The 24,281-nt window shown below is 48.6% G+C and overlaps 1 protein-coding gene across 4 annotated transcripts in view; it reads left to right on the plus strand.

The window, feature by feature from the left end:
• The window catches only part of CACNA1A (calcium voltage-gated channel subunit alpha1 A), a 277,546-nt gene that overhangs the window by 168,467 nt on the left and 84,798 nt on the right, over window positions 1–24,281 (plus strand). For 2 of the 4 annotated variants that reach the window (XM_047776880.1, XM_047776881.1), the window contains exons 11-19: window positions 1,666–1,875; window positions 5,822–5,934; window positions 7,229–7,341; window positions 7,537–7,668; window positions 7,963–8,035; window positions 10,319–10,436; window positions 10,572–10,639; window positions 14,888–14,994; window positions 17,250–18,053. In XM_047776880.1, the coding sequence (XP_047632836.1) occupies window positions 1,666–1,875; window positions 5,822–5,934; window positions 7,229–7,341; window positions 7,537–7,668; window positions 7,963–8,035; window positions 10,319–10,436; window positions 10,572–10,639; window positions 14,888–14,994; window positions 17,250–18,053 (1,738 nt within the window). Of the gene's footprint in view, window positions 1–1,665; window positions 1,876–5,821; window positions 5,935–7,228; window positions 7,342–7,536; window positions 7,669–7,962; window positions 8,036–10,318; window positions 10,437–10,571; window positions 10,640–14,887; window positions 14,995–17,249; window positions 18,054–24,281 lie in introns of those variants that run through there. The other 2 variants (XM_047776879.1, XM_047776878.1) reach the window with 1 other exon arrangement.

Here is a 24,281-nt window from a genome sequence, read left to right on the forward strand (position 1 = left end):
AATAATGGATGGATGGATGGATGTGTGAATAAACGATGAATGAAGATATGAATGGATGCAGTTCCCACTGTGGCACAACAAGATCACTGGTGTCTCTGGAGCACTGGGATGCAGGTTTGATCCCCAGCCCAGCACAGTGGGTTAGGGATCCAGACTTGCTGCAGCTGCATAGGTCATAACTGCAGCTTGAATCTGATCCTTGGCCTAGGAACTCCATATGCCGTGGGGTGGCCAAAAAAGAAAAAGAAAAAAAAGAAATGAATGGATGAATGAATGAATGCACTAATGTATGAACAAATGATGATAGACTGAATGAATGACAGACATACCAATGAGTGAACAAATAAACGAATGCACAAATGAATGGACAAATGAACTAATAAATAAATGAAAGAATGAATGAACCAATACAGAACACTAAACACACGAATGCGATTGAAGATTTTCAAGAAGAGGTATTTTAGAAGATAAAATCAACCTAAAACTGAGCTCAACCAAAACTGAGCTCTGAACCTCCCCCCAGACTTGTCCCATCTTAGCCACCATGCAGCACTGCCCCTGTTACAATTTGCCTGAACCAATATAGTCACCTCCTCCCTGCTCCTGCCCATGCCTTCTAGTCTGTTCCCCCCACAGCAGCCAGGGGGCGCTTGTGAACTCCTGAGTCAGATCAGGTCCTTCCTCTGCTCAAACGCTCCACTCCAGCTCACTCAAAACAAAAGCTGGAATTCTCCCCACAACCCCCAAGCCCTTCTTAACCTACCCAGTCACCTCCCTGCCCTCACTTCCTCCCTTTTAACCCTTGAACCACTCTTTATGCTGTTCCCCAAGTATGTCAGGAAGGCATATTTCTGCCTCAGGTCCTTTGCACATACTATTTCCTCTGCCTAAGATACTAAGGTGACCCAGGTCAATACTTTCACCTTGACCACTTGATTTAATACTGCAGCCTTCCCAGCTGTCTCTCCTGGGAGTCCCAGTCCCCTTATTCTGCTCTACTTTCTCTTTTTTCCAAAGCACTCTTCACCTTCCATCACACTATTAATTTACTTATTATATTATGTTTGCTCTCTGTCTCCCCCCACTGGAGTGACAGTTCCAGGAGTGCAGGGCTCTGTCAGTTCACTAGGGTACTCCGAACATCTGGAACAGAGCCTGGCACAGTAGATGCTCCATAAATGCTTGAGAGCAAAAATATATGCAGGCAGAGGGCACAGCTGGCTCATTCTTTGGTGATCATATCTAAAGCGAAATGTCCATGGAAAACCAGGATCCTCTCCACACGTCTTCCTGAAGGCTCTCCAAGTATGGTCCATGCAGCTCTGCAGCCTGCCTCTGTACCAGGGGTCCTGAGCAAAGGCTCCTGTCTCATCCTGTGCAGCCAAAAGAAGGTACAGAAAGTTGGCTCTGGCAATGGAGAGCTGACAGCCTCCCCATTGACATCCTCTGCTCTTATTGGTTATTTCCAGTACTGTTATTTTCAGGGGCATCACTTTCTCCTGAGCTTCATCTCTGGAAAGCTAAACCCATGGGTCATGATGGTTCTCAGAGGCTTGCTTGCTTGGTTCATTAATGGATTCCCTGGCCACCATCTGTGCCCAGGCCCCACATTGATTAATTTCCTCTGCAGGAACACCCTGACATTCTCCATCCTTTCCCTGGCAGGCTCTCCCTTCGCCCGAGCCAGCATTAAAAGTGCCAAGTTGGAGAACTCGACTTTTTTTCACAAAAAGGAGAGGAGGATGCGTTTCTACATCCGCCGCATGGTCAAAACTCAGGCCTTCTACTGGACTGTGCTCAGTCTGGTAGCCCTCAACACGCTGTGTGTCGCTATTGTTCACTACAACCAGCCCGAGTGGCTCTCCGACTTCCTCTGTGAGTACCACCTGGCTCTGCCCCCACTGGCTCCCTGATCCCTACCTCACACCCTTTATCCATGTCTCTTTCTCTGGCAGTATTTGTTCCCTCTTTGGTTCTAATTGACTTTTCCCTTTCCTTTGGCCCTGTCTGCAACTGGAAGTAGAGCTGATGTTGCTGCCGTCATGATGACAGACCCCAGTTTCTTTGGGCCTGAGAGCTGGAAGCTGGAATTTGGGGCATAACGTTCATGGTCACTTTTTTTTTTGGTGGGGGGGTGGGGGCGCGGCCACACCCATGGCATATGTAGGTTCCTAGGCTAGGGGTTGAATCAGGGTTGCAGCTGCCGGCCTTTGCCACAGCCACAGCAACACTGGGTCTGAGTCTCATCTGCAACCTACACCACAGCTCAGGGCAACCCCAGGTCCTTAACCCACTGAGTGAGGCCAGGGACCGATCCTGCATCTTCATAGATACTAGTCAGATTCATTTCCCTGAGCCATAATGGGAACTCCCTGTGATCACTTTTTTTTTTCCTTTTAGGGCCACACTTGTGGCATATGAAAGTTCCCAGGCTAGGGATCAAATCAGAACTGCAGCAGCCAGCCTATGCCACAGCCACAGCAACTCAGGACCAAGGTGCATCTGTGACCTACACCACAGCTCGAGGCAGCACCAATCCTTAACCCACTGAGCAAGGCCAGGAATCAAAGCCCCATCATTATGGATACTAGTCAGGCTCATAACCCACTGAGCCACAACGGGAACTCCATGTGATCAATTTCTAAGAAAGGCAGATGGGGTGCTAGTGAAGAGGGCATTAGAAGAGAGACAGAGAGAGTCAGAGACTACAAGATAGCCAGGTAGAGAGAATCATAATGTGGTTTGCAGGTACATCTCCGGGAACATTAAATAATTTATGGTTGAGAGATGAGGGTGCCTTAGAGACAAAAATGTGACCTGTATGTTGTGCACATTTTCTCTGCTCATTTCTGACTCTGCTTCTCCACTCTTTTCAAACCTTCTGCTTCTTTTCCCTTTCCTCTCCTATCCTTTTTGATTTCTGTATGTTGGGAATTCATTCCTAGCAGTTACCCTCCAAAACATGTGAGAACATCTTGCTCCCTCAGATGTCCAAGGCTTTGCCCTTCTGGGCCTACTCCTAGAATCCAGGAATTCACATGAGATAGTATCCAAATCAATGGCCAGGAAGGGAGAGGAGAAGCAGTGAAATGTGGAGAGACCTCTGAGCAGGATTTTAAAAGTAAAGAGCTCCAAGGAATCAACAAGAGTAGTGGCTGGACTGTGAGGAAGGCAGGTGGATACCTTAGCTCTGGCTTATGGGCCCAGAATGAGGGCTCTCCCAAACCTTTTTTGCCTGCTGGATGCCTTCCTCTGGCTACTGGCTTATCTGACTTAGGTCTGGAGATTCTCTGTCCTTCTGACCTGGTTCAGAATTAACCCAGACAACCATTGGAGAACTCAAGTCTTCAGCCTAAAGAGGCCTGTGAGCCTGGTCCAGGTCATTGTCTTCTTGTAACCCTCATTGTTCCCAGTCACGTGGTCTGACCCCCTAGGACACTCCCCAGGAGCCAGTTCTCCTTCAGAGAACCCTGGCCTAGTTCCAGCCTTAATAATTGCATTTGGTCCCCCAGAGTCTCTTATAAATGAGGACTATTTACTTTCTGTCTTAACCTCCTCTGATAGCCTATTTTTAATCTCCCATATTCTCCTCCCACTAATCACCTTGCTCTGTCTGTCCTGGTTCAGGAACAGGAGGTTGGGACTTCCTGCCCGGAGCCTCTGTGTCTTTAATCGTCCTTTAATGATCCCCACTTTCCTATTGAGAAAACCGTAACACAGAGAGGTTCAGTAACCTGCTCAGCATCACACAGCTAGTTAATGATGTAGCCAAGATTTGAACCCAGAGTCCAAGCTGTATCTGATAATTCTTGCCCTAATCACCAGGTAACCTGGGTTCTCAAGGCCTGCTTTGCCCCAACTCTCCATGTGACCTTGAACAAGTTATTACCATTGTCCATCAATTGAAGATGTCTTTAATTATAAGGCACTCTCTTCATTTTTATAAAGAAGTAAAACAAAGCTGCCATCCGACTAGGATGTGCCGATTTTAAGATACACCCCAGTTTCAGAGATAGCAAAACATGAATAAAAATGTGTGTCTTGGAAATGATGAAGTGTAGTCATTTCTCTAGATCTCAAATTCCTCTTCTGACTTAGTGGAAATTGGGTTTGAAGGCCCTGAACGTTCTTCCAGACCCACCAGTGCTACAGACAAGTAATTCTCTCTGGTCTTATGCATCACCAGCTATCATGTTTCCATGGTAACTGGGGAACAAGCATCTTGGAAACTTAAGCCCTCCCAGAGTTGCTTCCAGTGGTCTTTGAAATGCACTAGATGTTACGGACAGATTTCCATCACTGGCATTTTGGTCCTGGGGGCCCTGGAAACCCTAGAATTTCCCTCAGACACGAGGAGCTCCCTAGAGTCCTAAAACTAAGGGAAAGTTTCAATCAGGAATGAGTGAGAAGGACCTTGATAGTTGGTTCAAACTGCCTCTTAAAAGAATGATCCAGCAAATATCCTTGGCCTTCAAACAGAGTTAGCTATGTGACCACAATTGTATTCTTGGAAGCTTGGGTCCTTTGTCTTTCCTTTCTATATGCTTTCTTCTCCCTCAGAATCCTCCTTGTCTCTCCTTCCCCTTCATTAGGTGAGTGTTCATGCCCTTCTGACTCCTCATGTGCGTAGCCCACCCAGAAAGCCTCTCAGGAAAAGAACTGCTATTAATCAATTTTTTTGCCAGAGCAAACAAATGCCCATGAGTTACCTCTCCCTAAAGCATTTGCACCATTATGCTTTCTCTTTAAGAACAAAACAACCACAAAAAAAGAGGGGACTTTATCTAGATCAAGACCTTTAAGAGTTCTATTGTGGCTCAACAGTAACGATCCTGACTAGTATCCATAAGGGTTCCATCCCTGGCCTCAGTCAGTGGGTTAAATATCAGGCATTGCCATGAGCTGTGGTATAGGCCGCAGGTACAGCTCTGATTCAACCCCTAGCCTGGGAACTCCCATGTGCCATGAGTGCAGCCCTAAAAAGAAAAAAAAAAAAAAAAAAACTTTAGACATCAGCAAGACAGGATTTCCAAGGGACATCAAATGGGTTTTCCAAGATGGCAGAAAAGCCATGCCTTAGATGGGTTGCCTGTGGTGCTCCAACTAAGTCCCTAAAACAAGGATTACAAATAGGACACTGTTATGATTTCTATTCCTCTTATTCCCTTGGAGCGCAGGCATAGAAAAATGGTTTAGCTATAATTTTTAGATGATGATATGTTGGCATCCTGAGACCATTGCTATTTTGTTAGTTATCCCATTAGCTAGTTGGTCAGTTGTCTCTTAGCCAGTTTGTTAGTTCATTCATTTGTTGGTTCATTCTTTGTTAGTTTTAAAAACATAGCAGGGTATATAAAATGGGGAGTTCCCTGGTGGCTCTGAGGTTAAGGATATGGCGTTGTTGCTGCTGTGGCTCTAGTTACTGATGTGGCATGAGTTCAGTCCCTGGCCTGGGAACTTATGCATGCCGCAGCCACATCTAAAAAAGAAAAAGAAAAAGAAATATATATATATATATACATATGAACAATAATGACCTGCTGTACAGCACAGGGAATTACAGTCAATATCTTGTAATAACCTATAATGGAAAAGAATCTAAAAAAGAATATATATGTATAACTGATTCACTTTGCTGTATACATAAAATATTGTAAATAGTTTAAAAATTTTAATACATAAATAAATTTTCTTAAAAACACAGTAAGCACCCCGAAACCCACTAGCCAGGGTTGCAACTAACAGGAATGTCAGAGCCACCTGGAATTTCCCCCTGCAAATCTAACCTGTTCCCCCTCCCCTCCCCTGCCTTCCCTTCTAGACTATGCAGAATTCATTTTCTTAGGACTCTTTATGTCCGAAATGTTTATAAAAATGTACGGGCTTGGGACGCGGCCTTACTTCCACTCTTCCTTCAACTGTTTTGATTGTGGGGTAAGTGCTCTGGTTTCTAAAGAGTTCATTTCTCCAGCTCTTGCTTAGAATGGCTGATAACCCGGGAACATCCAAAAGTGGGAAGTGGGATCACCCCATGGCTGTGCAGGACTCTGCTGAAGGCAAAAGGGATGAGAGGACTATCCCAAGCTTCAGCAAGGATACAGAGCGCCCATAGCCCTCCTCGGCCACGGCCAGTGGGAGGGGAAATTTGTGGACCCTCTTTGGAAAGTAAGGGTGATCTGGCAATTTCACTGCCAGGGATTCGCCCTAGAGAAATTCGCACAGAGGTCCAGGAGATGCATTCAAGAATACCCTGAGCAGTCTTGCTTATAATAGTCTGGAACCAAATGACCCAGATATCCCTTTGCAGTAGAATGGATAAATAAGTCGTGGCACAGACCTGTAATGGACTTCTCAGCACCAGTGAGAGGCAGCCAACAATAGCCACGCCCATCAGCCACACAATCTTGCACAAAAGGAGACAGAGGCGGACAAAACCAGTCCCTATAGTGTGACTCTGCTCATGGAGGTTCGGAGGGACAAAACTAAGCTGTATTGATTAAAGATGATAACTTGAATGCTTTAAAAAGGCAAAGACCTCAAAAACATTATGCTAAGTGAAAGAAGCCAGACATAAAAGGTCACATATTGCATAATTCCATTTATATGAAATATCCAGAACAGGCAAATCTCCAGAGATGGAAAGTAGATCAGTGGTTGCCAGTGCAGCGAGTGGGGGGCGGTGGCGGGGGGTAATGCGGAGTGGAGAGGGGCGCGCGCAAGTAGAATGAGGGGGATGGAAATTCACTGCCCACAGGTGCAGGGTCTTCTCTGAGGGTTATGGAAATGTTCTGGAACTAAAGAGAAGTATTGGTGGTACAATATTGTGAGTGCACTAAATGCCACTGAACTGTGCACTCTCATAAGACAACCATAACTAAGATAATCATTTTGGTTAATTTGACATTATGTGGCTATCACCTCAATTCTTTTTTAATGCCAGGCAATGGTTATTATAAAATTCACAATAGTGGTTATGTCTAGGGGTCCCCAGAGGCTTTCAAGGAACTGACATGTCCTTTTTCTCCACATAGGTGGGGGTTGGGTGGGCATTCACTTTGTAATTATGTTTCGGGAATTCTCTGCTCTCATCAGCTCTTACAATAAGTTTAAAAAAAAATAAAAGAGAGAGAGAAGGAAGGAGAGGTCTCTGAGACCCTCACCCTGTTTCCCTTTGAGGGTGGGAGCAGAGTCGGGTTCCTGCAAGGTTCAGGCCCAGGGCATGTTCTAGGTCATCATCGGGAGCATCTTTGAGGTCATCTGGGCCGTCATAAAACCCGGCACATCCTTTGGAATCAGCGTGTTACGAGCCCTCAGGTTATTGCGTATTTTCAAAGTCACAAAGTAAGTCTTTGGGGTTCCCTGGCATCCCAGTGGGAGCAAGGATGGGGGTCAGGGTGGGGCTGCCTCTGGCGAGTTGGGAAGGTGGGTTCAGCTGCTGCCACCCTGGCCCAGGCTGATCCTACACACACACACACACACACACACACACACACATACACACACACACACACACCCAACTCTGGCCTCTGTTGGCAGGTACTGGGCCTCTCTCAGGAACCTGGTCGTCTCTCTTCTCAACTCCATGAAATCCATCATCAGCCTGTTGTTCCTCCTTTTCCTGTTCATCGTCGTCTTTGCCCTTCTGGGAATGCAACTCTTCGGCGGCCAGTAAGTGCCCAGCAGATTCTCTGACTTCTGCTTCCCTGGGGTCCAGCCCAGGGCCCCACCCCCACCCCCATCCCCCACACCTTTCTCAGTGCATCCAGAGACCCAGGCCCACCTGCATCACAGACCTCCCTCCTCATGGCCTGGGTGTGTGATGCACTCACCCAGATGGGCAGAGCCTTGGGTACCACTCAGGGTGTCCTTCCAGGGAGCTATTGCCCTGGGAACAAGAACAGAGCCAGGCCCTCAGAACACCTGGGGTGGGACCAACGTGAAATGTCTGTGTCCTCTCCGCAGGTTTAATTTTGATGAAGGGACTCCTCCTACCAACTTTGACACTTTTCCAGCAGCAATAATGACAGTATTTCAGGTACAACCTTCAACCGGCCCTCATGAATGCAGGGCCACACAGGGAAGCACCAGGGTTCATCAGGAAGCAGAGGGAGAGGGGGAACATGGGCAGGACATTGTGGTTTCCACGGGAAGAAATGGGTAAGGCAGGTTAGGGAGGCTCAGGATTGGCTAGTTTGGATCATTTCAGCTGGCCCTAGAGCTGTCCTGAGTTGGCTGGTACCTCACCCCAAGCTGATTTGGGCAGGAGAATGTTGGCCCTGAGCATAAGAGCCCAAAAGAGGAGATGGTTGGGAGTGTGGGCGCCAGATTGGTTGGTTCACATTTGAAAAGCATGTTCAGGAGTTCCCATTGTGGCTCAGTGGTAATGAACCTGACTAGTATCCATGAGGATGCAGTTTTGATCCCTGGCCCTGCTCAGTGGGTTAAGGATCTGGCATTGCTGTGAGCTACGGGTGTGGCTGTGGTGGAGGCCAGCAGCTGTAGCTCTGACTCGACCCCTAGCCTGGGAACTTCCATATGCTGAAGGTGCAGCCCTAAAAAGCAGGAAAAAAAAGAAAAGAAAGAAAAGCCCGTTCATGGGCTAGTTGTTTCCTGTCTCTCAAAATTAGCCAGCCCCTTGATTCCCTCTAGGGTCAGCAAGGCCCCATGTGTCAAAGCATCAGAATACAGAAAATAACAGGTGTGGTTAACACACCATCCTGCTGCAGGTTGGAAGACACCCCAATCCCATATTCCAAGGCAAATAGACTCACCCTGGGTGGTCTCTCCCACCACCTCCTATGTGGCATGTGGCCTTGAGGTCTGGAACTGGCCTAGCTGAGACCTCCAGAGCCTTCCCATGTGACGTCACTCCTCTTTGCTCCTGGGGAGGAGGAATTTCTAAATGAAACCCCCAGACAAGGAGTTGGAAAGGGGAACCATTTGTGAAGTTCTGAGCCCTCACATAAATGATTAGTAAGAGTCATCACCACACATAGATCTTCCACATAAGGGTTCCTGTCCAAGAGGGATCCTGTCCCCCAGAAACACCTAGATGTTTCTGGAAACATTTCTGGTTGTCACAACCGGAGGGATGATGGAGGAGCTGTTACTGGCATCTAATGAGTACCAGTCAGAGATGCCACTCAACATCCTGCAGTGCACAGGACGACAGGAAGTCCCCAGATGTCATCCATGCCCAGTCTAAGAAACCTTGCATTAATGGATTCACGTTTTCAGAGTTCTTTCACATTTACTTTATCCTCATGGAAATAATACAAAAGGGGGAAATGGATACTTTAACAACTGTGTGGATGCCGCATACAGCTCTCTTTAGCCTCTCTGATACCCATCAGCACAGCTTCTTTCTGCCAGCACCACCTGAGTCCCATTACCTGAGACTTCCTCTGGTCACTGGTCCCACTCCCATTCCCACCCCACCCACAGACATAGCAGTTCAGAAGTACCAGTGAGTATATGGCTTAAACAAGAGAAATTTATTCCTCACTGTTCTGGAGGCTGGACATCCTTGATCAGGGTGCATGCAGAGTTAGTTACTGGCGAGGACTCTCTTCCCAGCTTGCAGACAGCCACCTTCTCACTTCTCACCCATATAGCAGAGGGACAGAGGGAGATAGAGACCAAGTTCTCTGGTGTGTGTGTGTGTGTGTGTGTGTGTGTGTGTGTGTGTGTGTGTGTGTGTCTCTTTTTTTTTTTTTTTTTTTGGCTACCCCACGGCATATCGTGTTCTTGGGCCTGGGATCAGATCTGAAAGCCCCAGTTGCAACCTGCACTGCAGTGGCAGCAGTGCCAGATCCCTAACCCACTGTGCTGGGCCAGGGATTGAACCTGCATCCCTGGCACTGCAGAGAGGCCACCATTCCCGTTGCACCACAGTGGGAACTCCTCTGGTGTCTTTTCTTATAAAGACACTAATCCCATCACGAGGGCCCCACCATCATGTCTTCCTCCAAGCCTAATCCCTTCCCAGCTCCAAAGACCATCACACAAGGGTTTGAGCTTTAACAGCTGAATTTCGGGAGCACAGCTCTGTCTTTGGCAAATCCCCTTATCACATCAGGGAAGAGAGAGTTCCGAAAGATTTGTGACCCCCTCCAGGCGTGCTTTTCCCTAGAAACCAGGCTAAGAGCCCCTCAGTGCACAGACAGCTCTTTCCTCTCAAAAACAGAAGAGACCCTCCCCACCCAGCAATGAGGGCCCAGGAGGGGCCACCATGGCAGGTTCCAGCTCCACAGCTATATCTCCAAGGGGCCCAAGGCTGAGAGGGGGGTTGGCTGTGTTTTTCTCCCTCCCCTTTCAGATCCTGACGGGCGAAGACTGGAACGAGGTCATGTACGACGGCATCAAGTCTCAGGGGGGCGTGCAGGGTGGCATGGTGTTCTCCATCTATTTCATCGTGCTGACGCTCTTCGGGAACTGTATCCTCTGTTCAGGGAGATGAGGATGTGGCTGGACCTTAGGGAGAGCCGATTGGGGGTGCGAGGGGGGTGGTTCAGGAGTCCCAGATATCGGGGTCCAAGTGGCGCTGCTTTCCCTGACTCCGGCGTTTGCAGACACCCTCCTCAACGTGTTCTTGGCCATCGCAGTGGATAATTTGGCCAACGCCCAGGAGCTGACCAAGGTGGAGTTGGTGGGAGGATGTTTCCATGGCAAAGTTACCACCTGCTCATGGCAGATCAGGACCATACCCAGCAGTGGGGGAGGGGAGGGTGGGGTGGGGGGTGGGGAGGGACAGGGATCGGGACCAGAGCTTTTGCCCTGGATGCACTGCTCCAGGGAGAAAGCACCTTCTCCCCCACCCCCCAAAATAGACTGTCCCTAATCAAACGGATCCTGCAGCAAGCGGGGGAGGTAGGGTAAGGCAGCAGGGTTGCTGCAGGAAACAGATGGCAAATGTCACCCGAGTGCCCACTTACAGGGAGTGGGCAGTGTCAAGGGATTTCCAAGGAATGCAGCAGCCCCTAGGCTAGCAGCCACTGTCACCATCCTAAACCCGAAAGGACGAGACAGATGGAGAATAACCTAGACAAGTTCCTGAGGCTCAACGTGTGTCCCGTGAGCTCGGGAACTGGCCAGACCTCACCCCACCTCAACTGGCAGCAGTGAAGAATTCCATGGAGTTCCCATTGTGGCTCAGCGATAATGAACCCAACTAGTAATCATGAGGATGAGGGTTCAATCCCTGGCCTCGCTCAGTGGGCTGAGGTTCCAGCATTGCCATGAGGTGTAGGTCACAGATTCAGCTCAGATCCTGTATTGCTGTGGCGTGGTGTAGGCCGGCAGCTGAAGCTACAATTCGACCCCCTAGCCCGGGAACTTCCATATGCCTTGGAGTTTGTCCCTAGAAAAAAAAGAATTCTATGATGCTCGCGGTGCCAGGCATTGCTGTTCTCTCCCTTTTGCAGGAGGGGAAACTGAGGCTCAGAAAGGCAAAGTCACTGGCCTGAGATGACATGAGGATAGTTGCTGCTGTTGCTAGACACGTCAGGTGCACAGCACAGATCTTGGCACACAGTATGTGCTCAGTAAAGGGAGCCTTTGGAAGTCACTTGGCATGAGCAGACCCCCAGACCTAGAACTCTCATTTTACAGAGCTAGGAAAGGGAAGGCTGAGATTTGAATCCAGATCTGGCAGTTTCCAGAACCTGCATTCCCTGACCACACACCCTGCCAGCTTTCAGTCGAACCCCAGCTAAGCAGGTAATGATAAAAATAACAACAACCAATGAAAATGGGATTGCCCCTCTTGTATGCCAAATACCAGAAAGCATAAGAGACAAGTTGTTGTTAGCTCCATTTTACAGATGGGAAAACTGAGGCCCACAGAGGCTGTGACCTCACGACATAGCTAAAACTGAAAGAGCAGAGGCATGACCCCTCAAAGAGCAGAAAAGAGAGGAGAACAGAAGAATTGAGATTGGAAGAGAATTGGGGGAGAAAATAAGGGGTGAGAACCATCTATGCAAGGGGAAGCCCAGTTTTCATTCATGGTCAGTATTAGATTACCTGGGCAAAACTTGGTGCTACATGCCCTTTGCAGCAGCCTTGAACTCCCTGGGACTCAGACTGACCTCAGCAAAGCACCGGGTAGGCAACATCACTCTTGGTAATGCAGCTCACACCCCTGGGGTTAATCCATGAGCCAGGATGTGGGGAACGGTTCCACAGGTTGTGGACTGCACAAAGGAAGCTGGGCAGCTTTCTGCAATTTGAGGGGAGGGTGTCAGGAACAAAGGCTTCTTCGGAGCCAGCAGTGGTTTGGTCTAAGCCTTTCGCCATCACATGGAGAACATGTGCAGAGTCATTCAGCCCAGGAGGGACAGGCCTGGGGCCTGCCTCAGCTTCATGCCTTGAGGTGTTCAGGAAACTGAACTGAACAGAGCAGACTTTGCCAACCCTCCATCTGCCAGCCCTGGCAGGAGGGAGAGAGAATTTCCCCAGCGCAGCTCCCACTGGGGGAAAACGGAAGTCTTCATCATCCCCAAGCACACGGACAGAGTGCTGGCCACCATGGAGCTGGCTGGCATCGCTCTTCCAGGGCCTGATCCAGCCATAAATTCAGGTTCCAAGAGCCCATCCTCAAGGGCTGTCAGCGGAGAGGGGATACATCAGGAAGGTGGGAGAAGAGGAGAGAGAAACCTCATCTTCCATAAAATGCGGACATCCTCCAGACTGTCAATCTTTCCTTCATTTATTCCACAAGCATTTCTTGGGCATTTAATATGTGGCAGGTACCCCCACTAAGCCCCTAATGTGTGTTTTTTTAATTTTCTTCCTAGGACCGCACCCACAGCATAGGGAGGTTCCCAGGCTAGGGGTCAAATTGGAGCTACAGCCTCCAGCTTACACCACAGCCACAACAACGCCAGATCCAAGCACATCTGCGACCTACACCACAATGCACAGCAACACTGGATCCTTAAGCCAGGGATCGAACCCACATCCTCATGGATACTAGTTGGGATCTTTACTACTGAGCCACAATGGGAACTCTTGGGTTTTTTAAATTGAGTTGTTTATAATGTGTTAGTTTCTGGGGTACAGCTAAATGATTCAGTTTTATATGTGTGTGTGTGTGTGTGTATATATAAACACACATATATATACATTCATATACATTCTTTTTCATTCATTCTTTTCTATTATTGTTTATTACAAGATATTGACTACAGCTCCATCTGCTGTACACTAGGTCCTTGTTGTTTATCTATTTTATATGTAGTAGTGATAGGTTTTTATCTCATTTAGCCCTCACAGAAAACCTAGGAGGCAAGTTGTCTGAGCCCCGTTTTACAGATTTCATCATTCATTCAAAAGCATTTATGGAGTTCCCATCGTGGCTCAGTGGTTAAGAACCTGACTAGTATCCATGAAGACGCGGGTTTGATCCCTGGCATCACTAACATTAAAGTGTTGGCGTGAGCTGTGGTGTAGGTCATAGATGTGGCTTGGATCTCATGTTGCTGTGGCTGTGGTATAGGTCGGTGGCTGCAGCTCTGATTCAACCCCTAGCCTGGGAACTTCCATGTGCCATGCGTGCTGCCCTAAAAAGACCAAAAAAAAAAAAATTATTGAGCACCTACTATGAACAGGCCCTTGTCTAGGAGCCAGGGACATGACAGGGAACAAAACAGGCAGGAATCCCTGCTATCATGGAGCTGATATTCTAGGAGAGCCAGAGCAAGACGTAATTTTGTCAGATGGAAATAAGTGCTAGGGAGAAAAATGAAATAGGGAAAGTCAGGCAGAGTTGAAATTTTAGATGAAGCTTGTGAGGCACAGAGATGTTAAGAGATTTATCCAAGGTAAGGAGCTGGGATGTGAGTCCAGATGGCTCTAGAACTTGTGCTCCTAACCACAGGCTGTGTCGCTTACACTTGAGCACATTTCAGACTCACCTGGACGCTTGTTGCAAATGCAGATTCCAGGGCCAAGCCCAGGCGCTGTGGGTGGCCTGGGAATCCACATTTGCAATGCTCCAGAGGCAAGTGGTCCAAGGACTCCACTCCAAGAAATGCTGGGTGTGGTGCCAGGAGGAGGGGAGGCCTGGGGAGAGCAGGGCAGCCAGCCTGTCACTGACAGAGAGTGTCCTGATCTGACCATTTCCGAGGTGGTAAGGTTGCTTCTTGCCCCAGAAATCCCAGCGCAGTGGGAGAGGTGCGCTGCCACCGCATGACCTTTCTTATTGTCGGGTTCATCTCTGGCCATTTCTTTCTCGTTGCTTTTTCTTTGTTGGCTTTTCTGTTTTACAAATGAGGCCCTGCATGAAGGCTGAAGAAGGATTTAGAGCCCCCAAACGTCTTTTTCTGTATGTATTTTTAAAACATCTTCCCCCATCCTCCTCCTCTCTGAACCTAACCGGCAGAGACGCTTAAGTTCCTTTCCTGAATCCCTTTCTGGAGGCTGTTGGCAGTGCATGGGCTGGGCCATGGGACCCCAGATTCTTCTGCACGTGGGGGCTTGTCGGTGTTTTTATTTATGTATTTATTTTTTTAAGTCTTGGTGCAGACAGCTTAAGTGGCCCAAGAAATAGAGTGAGAGGGGAATCTTTGCATGAATTTCCCATTCACTGAGACAGGGTACAGAAAAATCTCCCTTGCGGGATGGGAAAGGAGTCTTTTTTCCTTTTCTCCTGACTGTGCCTTAAAATGGGGTTAATAATGAACTGAATATCAAGCCTTTACATAAAGGGAATAGCAGCACATTTAGTCAAGGGACATCCACTCGGCCCCAGGAGTCATGGGTTGACATCCTGGCCAAACCTGTTTGTAAATACCTCAAATGTCACCACTGGTTGACAACAGGGTCAGAGGTGAGGCCCCAGGGCCTAGTTCATGTTTTGTGATCAGGGATCCCATGTGCCTTTTAGGATGAACAAGAAGAAGAAGAGGCAGCCAATCAGAAACTCGCTCTCCAGAAAGCCAAGGAGGTGGCAGAAGTGAGTCCTCTGTCTGCAGCCAACATGTCCATAGCTGTGTAAGTGCCCTCAACTCCAGGATGTTATCTGGGATCCTCAGCCGCTACCCCCTCCCAGTCAAGGATTTGGGGGCAGGGAGCCATCCCTGACAGGGTTGAGCCTCAGAAAGAGGGATTTCTGGGAGTTCCCGTTGTGGTTCAATGGGTTACGAACCCAACTAGTATCATGAGGACTCAGGTTCAATCCCTGGCCTCGCTTAGTGGGTTAAGGATCCGGCGTTGCCCTGAGCTGTGGTGTAGATCACAGCTGCGGCTCAGATCTGGAGTTGCTGTGGCTGTGGTATAAACCTGCAGCTGCAGCTCCGATTCGACCCCTAGCCTGAGAACTTCCATATGCCACAGATATGGCCCTAAAATGAAAAAGAAAGAAAGGAAGAGGAACTTCTGCCCTCCCACCCACTTTCACTCAAGAAATAGTTAAGAAACACCTGCTATGTGCCAGGCACTGTTCTGGCTGCTGGGGATACAGCATTACCAAGAGGTTGAGGGGCCTGGGGAGGGCAAGGGGTAATGAGAGTTGTGATTTTAAGTGCAGTTGTCAGGGGAGGTGTTGCTGAGAAGGTGACAAAGCCCAAAAAAAGGGGAGGGAGGAGCTCTGAGGGTGTGGGGTCTGAGGGAAGACCATCCCAGGAAATAGTATGTACAAAGGCCCTGAGGTAGGAACATGCCTGGTGTGTTTAGGGAACATGAAGGAGGCCAGTGTGACTTACTGGAGGGAGGAAGGGAGGGAGGAGAGGAGGAGGAGGTGAGGGCAGAGAGGTGATGAGCAGATCCTGCAGGGCCTTTTGGGTTATGGGAGGACTTAGAATTTTGGTCTGAGCCGGAGCGGGGTGGGGGGGGGGGGACATAGAGGGTTCTTGAGCAGAGGAGGGATAAGGACTCGGGTGCTCACAAGGATGCTGTCGGGAGAACAGCAGTAGGAGCCAGGAGACCAGGTTGGAGAAGACTGCATTGTTTGCTGCAAAAGAGATAGTGGGGGCTCGACCAGGGTGGGGACAGGGCAGCTAATGGGTATAGGTGAATTCTAGACAAATCATGAAGGTAACTCAGACACAATATGCTGATGGATCAGAGGTGCTAAGGTGGTGAGAGTTAAGGTGTCTTGATTAAAGAAAGATCTGCTAACACTAATACTCTGAATTGTGCCTTTGTTGGGTGGTCCCAGGATTTTGCAAACTGGGGCAGCTCATCATGGGACAATGGGAAGGGCTCTTTCTTTGCCAAAGTACAAGGAGGTAGTGGTGGCAGAGGAGCCCAGGAAGGTACATGCTTAGGCAGCAAAGCCTACAGAAGGTGATGATGATCTGTATAAAACTATCAATATTAAAAAAAAAAAAAAAAAAAACTGGGGAGTTCCCGTCGTGGCGCAGTGGTTAACGAATCCGACTAGGAACCATGAGGTTGCAGGTTCAGTCCCTGCCCTTGCTCAGTGGGTTAATGATCCGGCGTTGCCGTGACCTGTGGTGTAGGTTGCAGACGCAGCTTGGATCCTGCGTTGCTGTGGCGCTGGCGTAGGCCGGTGGCTACAGCTCCGATTCGACCCCTAGCCTGGGAACCTCCATATGCCGCGGGAGCGGCCCAAGAAATAGCAACAACAACAACAAACAAAAAAAAAAGACAAAAAAAACCAAACTATCAATACACACAGAACTCCTGGAACAATCTGTATGCTTCAGGCAGGGCTTCAGCCCAGCAATGCCTCCCCTGGTGTTTTGCACCAATGGATAAATAAATACCACCCCCAAGACTCCCAAGTACCCACACAGTGCACACTAGGATTGGTTGTCTCAGAAATTAAAATATTTTGAATATCAGGACCACCTCCAGGAGCCATGTGCTACAATTTCAAGAGAAGTAGTGAGGTCGATGGGGACATACACTTGGGCTGAGACCCCTTTAGACCAAAATGTCTAGCCAGGCCAGGATGCCTTACTGGATTGAGACACCAAGCTGGGCCGAGACACCTATAAGGCCCAGATGTCCAGTCAGGTTGAATTTTCCACCTAGGTTGAAACAACTAAGTGAGCAGAGATACCGAGCCAGGGTAAGATACCCACCGGGGCCAAGATGCCCACCTGAGCCAAGGTACCCACCTGGCTGGAAATGCCCATCTGGGGCAAAATGCCCACTGAGATGGAGACACCCACTGGATCCAGATGCCCAATTGGGCCAAGACTCCTGTTAGTCCGAGTGGTCCATGCAGACTGCAACACCCAGCAGTGAGTGCCCTTAACCCCTGCGCCCTTCCCTTGCAGGAAGGAGCAACAGAAGAACCAAAAGCCCGCCAAATCCGTGTGGGAGCAGCGGACAAGCGAGATGCGGAAGCAGAACCTACTGGCCAGCCGGGAGGCGCTGTACAACGAGATGGACCCGGACGAGCGCTGGAAGGCCTCCTACGCCCGGCACCTGCGGCCCGACATGAAGACCCACCTGGACCGGCCGCTGGTGGTCGATCCCCAGGAGAACCGCAACAACAACACCAACAAGAGCCGGGCGGCCGAGCCCACGGTGGACCAGCGCCTGGGCCAGCAGCGAGCCGAGGACTTCCTCAGGAAACAGGCCCGCTACCACGACCGGGCCCGGGACCCCAGTGGCTCCGTGGGCCTAGACACCCGGAGGCCCTGGGCCGGCAGCCAGGAGGCTGAGCTGAGCAGGGAGGGGCCTTACGGCCGCGAGTCCGACCATCACGCCCGTGAGGGTGGCCTAGAGCAGCCGGGCTTCTGGGAGGGCGAGGCAGAGCGGGGCAAGGCGGGGGACCCGCACCGGAGGCACGCGCACCGGCAGGGGGGCAGCCGGGAGAGCCGCAGCGGCTCCCCGCGCACCGGGGCCGACGGGGAGCCCCGCAGGCACCGGGCCCACCGCAGGCCGGGCGACGAGGGCCCGGACGACAAGGCCGATCGGAGGTCCCGGCACCGTGAGGGCAGCCGGCCAGCCCGGGAGGGCGAGGGCGAGGGCCCAGATGGCGGCGAGCGGAGGAGGCGGCACCGGCACGGGCCTCCGCCCACGTACGACGGGGACGCGCGCAGGGAGGACAAGGAGCGGAGGCACCGGAGGAGGAAGTAAGTGGAAGCGATGTAATAGTAATAATAAGATTGCCGAAGTGGCATCTGCTGTATACCTGGTATTATCCCCAGCCGCTCGTTTCATCTTCTTGCACCCCGCTGAGATCGAGTGCATTGTCACGGCCCCATTTCACAAATGGGAAAACTGAGAGATGGAGCAACTTGCCCAAGGTCACACATCTAGTAAGTGGCCTTGACCCCAGGCCATCTGGCGCCAGAAGCTGGAGACGAAGCACCACATCCTTGTACGGCTCAGAAACATGCCCTAAGAACTTTCCCCCAGAATTACAGGGCTCTTCCTGGTGCTTGCTGTGTGGCCTTTGGCAAGGGACTTCACATCTCTGGGCCTCAGTTTTCTCAATCTGTGAAATGAGGGTAGTGGGATCTAATTGGGTCATTGCTGGAATTAAATGGTGTAATACATGCAAAGGGCCTGAAAGAGCAGCTGATACATAATATGTACTGTAAATTTAGACCCTTTTTAGCTCTTACTGTCACAATCATTTTTTCCACCTGATGCTATTTCTGGGGGACTTGAAAACCCAGTCTGGGCCCCCAGAAAGGAAGGGTGAGCATGGTTCAAGGCTTTTGGAGGCATCTCCCAGGCCAGCTCCTCACCCAGTCAGAGACAACACCCTCTTTTTCTAACAGTGTTTTGCTACATTCCTTAGAAGATCCTACAGTAATTGCACATTTAGGAGTCCAAGGACTTACGTGTTGAAACAGCTATTGTTCTTTATTTCTTTTTTTTGTCTTTTGTCTTTTTAGGGCCACGCCCGCGGCATATGGAGGTTCCCAGGCTAGGGGTCTGATCAGAGCTGTTGCTGCCGGCCAACACCAGAGCCACAGCAATGCAAGATCTGAGCCACATCTGCGACCTTCACCACAGTTCACGGCAATGCCGGATCCTTAACCCACTGAGGGAGGCCAGGGATCGAACCTGCAACCTTATGGTTCCTAGTCATATTCATTTCTGCTGTGCCACGACGGGAACTCCTATTTCTTTTGTTAATGTTCTCTTAGTCTTTGTTTATATCACCTGCCACTAGGGCATCGTTTTTTTTGTTGTTTTGTTTTCTTTTTTAAAAGAAACTCTTGGTGTTCTCACTTGTGGCTCAGTGGGTTAAGGACCCAAATGATATCCATGATTACAAGGGTTCAATCCCTGGCCTCAATCAATGGTTTAAGGATCCAGCATTGCCACAAGCTGTGATGTAAGTCGAAGATGCAGCTCAGATCTGGCATTGCTGTGGCAGTGGTGTAGGCTGGCAGCTGCAGCTCCAATTCAACCCCTAACCTGAGAACTTCCACATGCCTCAGGTGTGGCCCTAAAAAAAAAAAAGAAAGAAAGAAACGCCCTTGTAAGTTTTTAGTGTTTTCTTTGTTCAATATTAGGTATTCTTTTTTTTTTCTTCTAGTTTTATTGAGATATAATGGACATATAGCACTATAGGAGTTTAAGGTTCTGCATAATGATTTGACTTACATACCTCAGAATCATACTGATTTTTAATGATGTGTTTAAACTGTTCTCTTCTATGCCATATGTACAAAGCTGGCACTTCTCAGAATTGAATGTGTACATGAATCCGCAGGGATCTTGTGAAAATACGGATTCTAATTCAGTAGGTCTCAGGGGCAGCCTAAGATTCTGCATTTCTAAGGAGTTCCCAGGTGAGGCCAGTGCTGATCCAGGGACCCACTTTGAGTAATGAGACTCTAGAGGACAGAGTGAAGCAATTCTGAGCAGCAGACACTTGTACACAAAATCACCATGAATGCACCAGGTACAAATGCTAGCTGACTCAGGGTGTAGGCAACTGAAATGACACAGGGGAGTCTCCATCAGTGTGAAATGCTCCAAAATGGGACATTCCATATGAAATAGAATCTGGGCTTCCTTCAGTTTATCCAGTAGTTTCAGTTCTGGGAAGATGCAATGTATTATTTAAAACATGCAAAAAATATTTTATGTTGATATGTAAAACAGAGGTTAAAACTAAAGGCTCAGGAGTTACCATTGTGGCTCAGTGGGTTAAGAACCTTACCAGTGTCCATAAGGATTTGAGTTCGATTCTTGGCCTTGCTCAGTAGGTTAAGGATCCTCCATTGTCAAAAGCTGCCACATAGGTCACAGATGCAGGATGCCAGGATGAGCTGCCAGGATGCGGCTCAGATCTGGCATTGCCATGGCTGTGGCATAGGCCAGCAGCTCCGATTCAACCCCTAGCCCTGGAACTTCTATATGTTGCAGGTATAGCCCTAAAAAGAAACCAAGCAAACTAAAGTTTGAGATCATTACAAGCAGATTTTTCTTGTGCTACCTGCAAGAGAGCCATTAGAAAGTCATGAAAGAGGATCATTCTTCCCCAGTGAGACTGCCCTGCACGTGCAAAGATATTTATATACCTGCCTCCCATTTCCTAAATGTCCACAGTGCTCCCTCAATTATTGTGGCATTAGGTCTCCACATAGCTCCACAAGAGCCCCCTGAAAACCATTGTTCCCAAGAAGGGAACAGTGTTCTAGGCTAAGAATAGCATGTACAAAGGCCCTGAGGTAGAGAAGAAGTTTGGAGGGTGAGGAGAGAATGACAGGCAAAGAAATTGAAGGGAGGACAGGGCCTTGACTCCTCCTGGGGAAATTGGAGGCTACTGAAGGGATTTTAGGTGGAATAAAGTGTTTAGCACAAGACTCTATAGTTAAGAACCAGTAGGAATTCCCTCTGTGGCACAGTGGGTTAAGGATCTAGCATTACCATAGCCATGGCATAGGTTGCAGCTGAGGCTCAGATTCAACCCTTAGCACTTCCATATGCCATGAATGTGACTAAAAAAAAAAAAAAAAGAACTAATGGATCACTGCTACTATTATTAATACTACTACTAATGCTGTTATCATCTTTGTTATTGGATCTACTCCTGCCGTTGAGGGGGCAGAATGACAGGGACAAGTGTTCCCATCGTGGCACATCGGAAACGAATCTGACTAGGAACCATGAGGTTGTGGGTTCGATCCCTGGTCTCGATCAGTGGGTTAAAGATCTGGCGTTGCCGTGAGCTGAGGTGTAGGTCACAGATGTGGCTCGGATCCTGCATTGCTGTGGCTGTGGTGTCGGCTGGCAGCTGTAGCTCCAATTGGACCCCTTGCCTGGGAACCTCCATATGCCTAGGCGCGGCCTTAAAAAAACAAAAACAAAACAAACAAATTTAAAAAAAAAAAAAAAAACAGGAGGACAGGGACAAAGAGGCAGCACAAGGAGTTCCAAATTCCCATCATGGCTCAATGGTAATGAACCCAATTAGTATTCGTGAGGACGTGGGTTCAATCCCTGGTGCATACACATGACAGCTTGGATCTGGCACTGCTGTGACTATGGTGTAGGCTGGCAGCTACAACTTTGATTTGACCCCTACCCTGGGAACTTCCATATGCCATGGGCGTGGCCTTAAAAAAAAAAAAAAAGGTGGCGCAGCCTGATGATGAAGGACCAGGATTCTGGTGTCAGAGGTCGCACTGCTGCCCATCACTTCGTAGCTGTGTGATTTGCAGCATGTCACTTCCCTCTCTGGGCCTCTGTCTCCTCATCTGTAAAGTGGGGATAAGAAGAACAGTACCTCCCTTCTAGGGTAGGCATAAGGTTTGAATGAATTGATACATATAAAATGCTTTAAATGGTGCCTGGCTTATATAAGTGCTCAGTAAACATTAGCTGTTATTAGGATAAATATTATTCGATACTCAATAAATGGCAACTGTTTTTAGTCGTAGCAGTCATAATAAGCATTCAATAACTTTTAGCTATTACCATTATCATCGTTAATATTAAGGCTCTTTCATCAATAGACTTTAAAAAAAAAAACCTTTAGATCCATAGCCTTAGATTGTCCTCTCAAGCTCCTTCTATTTACACACAGGGAGACTAATGCCCAGAGAGAGAAGAGTTTCCCCAAGGGCAGCCAGCTGATAGCAGTAGTGTGATAAGAACCCAGCTTTCCTCAGCCCCACAAGTGGCCCCTGTTCTCCCTCCTCTCCAGAAGAAGAAGGTACCTCCCCATTTCCACTCTCAAATCTTCAACAGGAGGGCAGCACCGTTCATTCCTTTATTACTAGACATGTCAAATGTCCTGGCCAGAAGAGGTGCTGTTCATTTGGCTGATTAAAAGTTCTAATGCTCATTGGAGAGTTCCCACTGTGGCAGAATGGGTTCAGTGGCATCTTGGGAGCACTGGGACACAGGTTCAATCCCCAGCCCAGCAGTGTGGGTTATAGATCAGGGGTTACCACAGCTGTGATAGAGGTTGAAACTGTGGCTTGATTCTGATCCCTGGCCCAGGAACTCCGTGTGCCCCAGAGCAGCCAAAAAAGAAAAAAAAAATCTGATGCTCATTGGAAATAAAACTTCATAAAGATTCAGGCACTTTTAGAGAAAAAAAAAAATCCAGAACGAGCCATTCATCCGCTTTTAAAAAACGAGAAAACAAACAAAGAAACAAAGAAAGGCAAAGATAAAATTTTATTCAAAAACATAACATACTATAACCGAATCAATTTGCTGTACACCTGAAACCAACACAATATCGTAAATCAACTCTTCTTCAATTTGAAAAAAAAAAATGCAATGCTGAGAGGGAAAAAAGAGCATAACATACTAAAAGTACATTTTAGTTCTACATTATGATGACGCCAGTTGTGCATTTCTCCTCTTGTCATTCCTTAGACCTTTCCCCGAACATACTCTGTGCTTCTGGGTTGTCCCACCCCCCACCCCCCCATCCATGCCTGCAGCTTGTGGAAGTTCCTGGGCCAGCGATCGCTGCAATGACAGCACCAGATCCTTAACCCATTTCTCCGTAAGAGGACTCCCATACTCTGCTTTGGATTCTCCAGGGCATTGATAAGTATAATCGTTTTCTTTCCATTCTCCCATCTCCTCCCCTCATTTCTATTTTCATCTCTTCCTCCTCAGTTTCCCCAGCTTTAAATGTCCCCCTCCTCCAAAGCTTTCACTGGCTTACTCCAGTAAAAAGTGGATGGAGGGAATTCCTGTCGTGGCTCAGCGGTAACGAATCTGACTAGTATCACTAGTATCCATGAAGATGTGGTTCCATCCCTGGCCTTGCTCAATGGGTTAATGATCCAGCATTGCCGTGAGCTGTAGTGTAGGTCACAGACATGGCTCGGATCCCTCGTTGCTTTGGCTGTGGGATAGAGGGTAGACTGGCAGCTGAAGCTCCAATTCAACCCCTAGCCTAGGAACTTTCATATGCCAAAGGTGCAGCCCTAAAAGACAAAAAAAAAAAAAAAAGCCCCTTTCTTAAGTCATATAACATATAAAACTTAAAAAGTACTGATTTTGTTGGAAAAGTTCCCCTCCTGCCATCAGCTAAAAAGAAAAAAAAGAAATTTTTTAAACAAAGTGGATGGGAGTTCCTGTTCTGGCACAGCGGAAATTAATCCAACTAGGAACCATGAGGTTGCAGGTTCGATCCCTAGCCTTGCTCGATGAGTTAAGGATCTGGCATTGCTGTGAGCCGTGGTGTAGGTCGCAGACATGGCTCAGATCTGGCGTTGCTGTGGCTGTGGTGTAGGCCGGCAGCTGTAGCTCTGATTAGACCCCTATCCTGGGAACTTCCACATGCCACGATTGCAGCCCTAAAAAAAAAAAAAAAAAAGTGGATGGAGCACATTCTCTTTTGTATCATTAAACAGTTGCCGGCTTCTGAGCCCCCACACTAGGCGGCTGAGCCCAGTGTTACCACCAGGGCCACCAAAGTGAGGATGAAACTTTCTCTGACTCCCACCATATAAAAAAAAAATAATTATGGATTGCAGGGCATCCACCACTCCCCAGTAGCTAGGCAGTGCCTCCTGCTAGATTTGACTGAGCAAGGGGACCTTTTGCCAAGACCTGCGCCACCCTTGAATTAATATATCAGCTATTTGCATACTAGTGCCACCTGCGCCCATCACCATGACAACCTACTCCCCAAAAGGAGCAAGAAGAGAGATACTGGATTTCTGAGCCTCACAGTTTATCCTACATAGGGTTGGGGGGGGTGAGCTTCATCCATTAACACTCTGGTTCTTACAGCACCCCCAGTTTGCCTTAGCTGGTGTCCTTGGCACCTCCATTCCATGCACCCCAAGTCATCCATTGCCCCATTTTCCTCACGGAGTGGTGCTATAGCTTAAGATCTCTAGGACCAGAGTCCAGCTCAGCCC

This window comes from Phacochoerus africanus, chromosome 4 (assembly GCF_016906955.1).
Source record: "Phacochoerus africanus isolate WHEZ1 chromosome 4, ROS_Pafr_v1, whole genome shotgun sequence".
In the NCBI taxonomy this organism is placed as follows: Eukaryota; Metazoa; Chordata; class Mammalia; order Artiodactyla; family Suidae; genus Phacochoerus; species Phacochoerus africanus.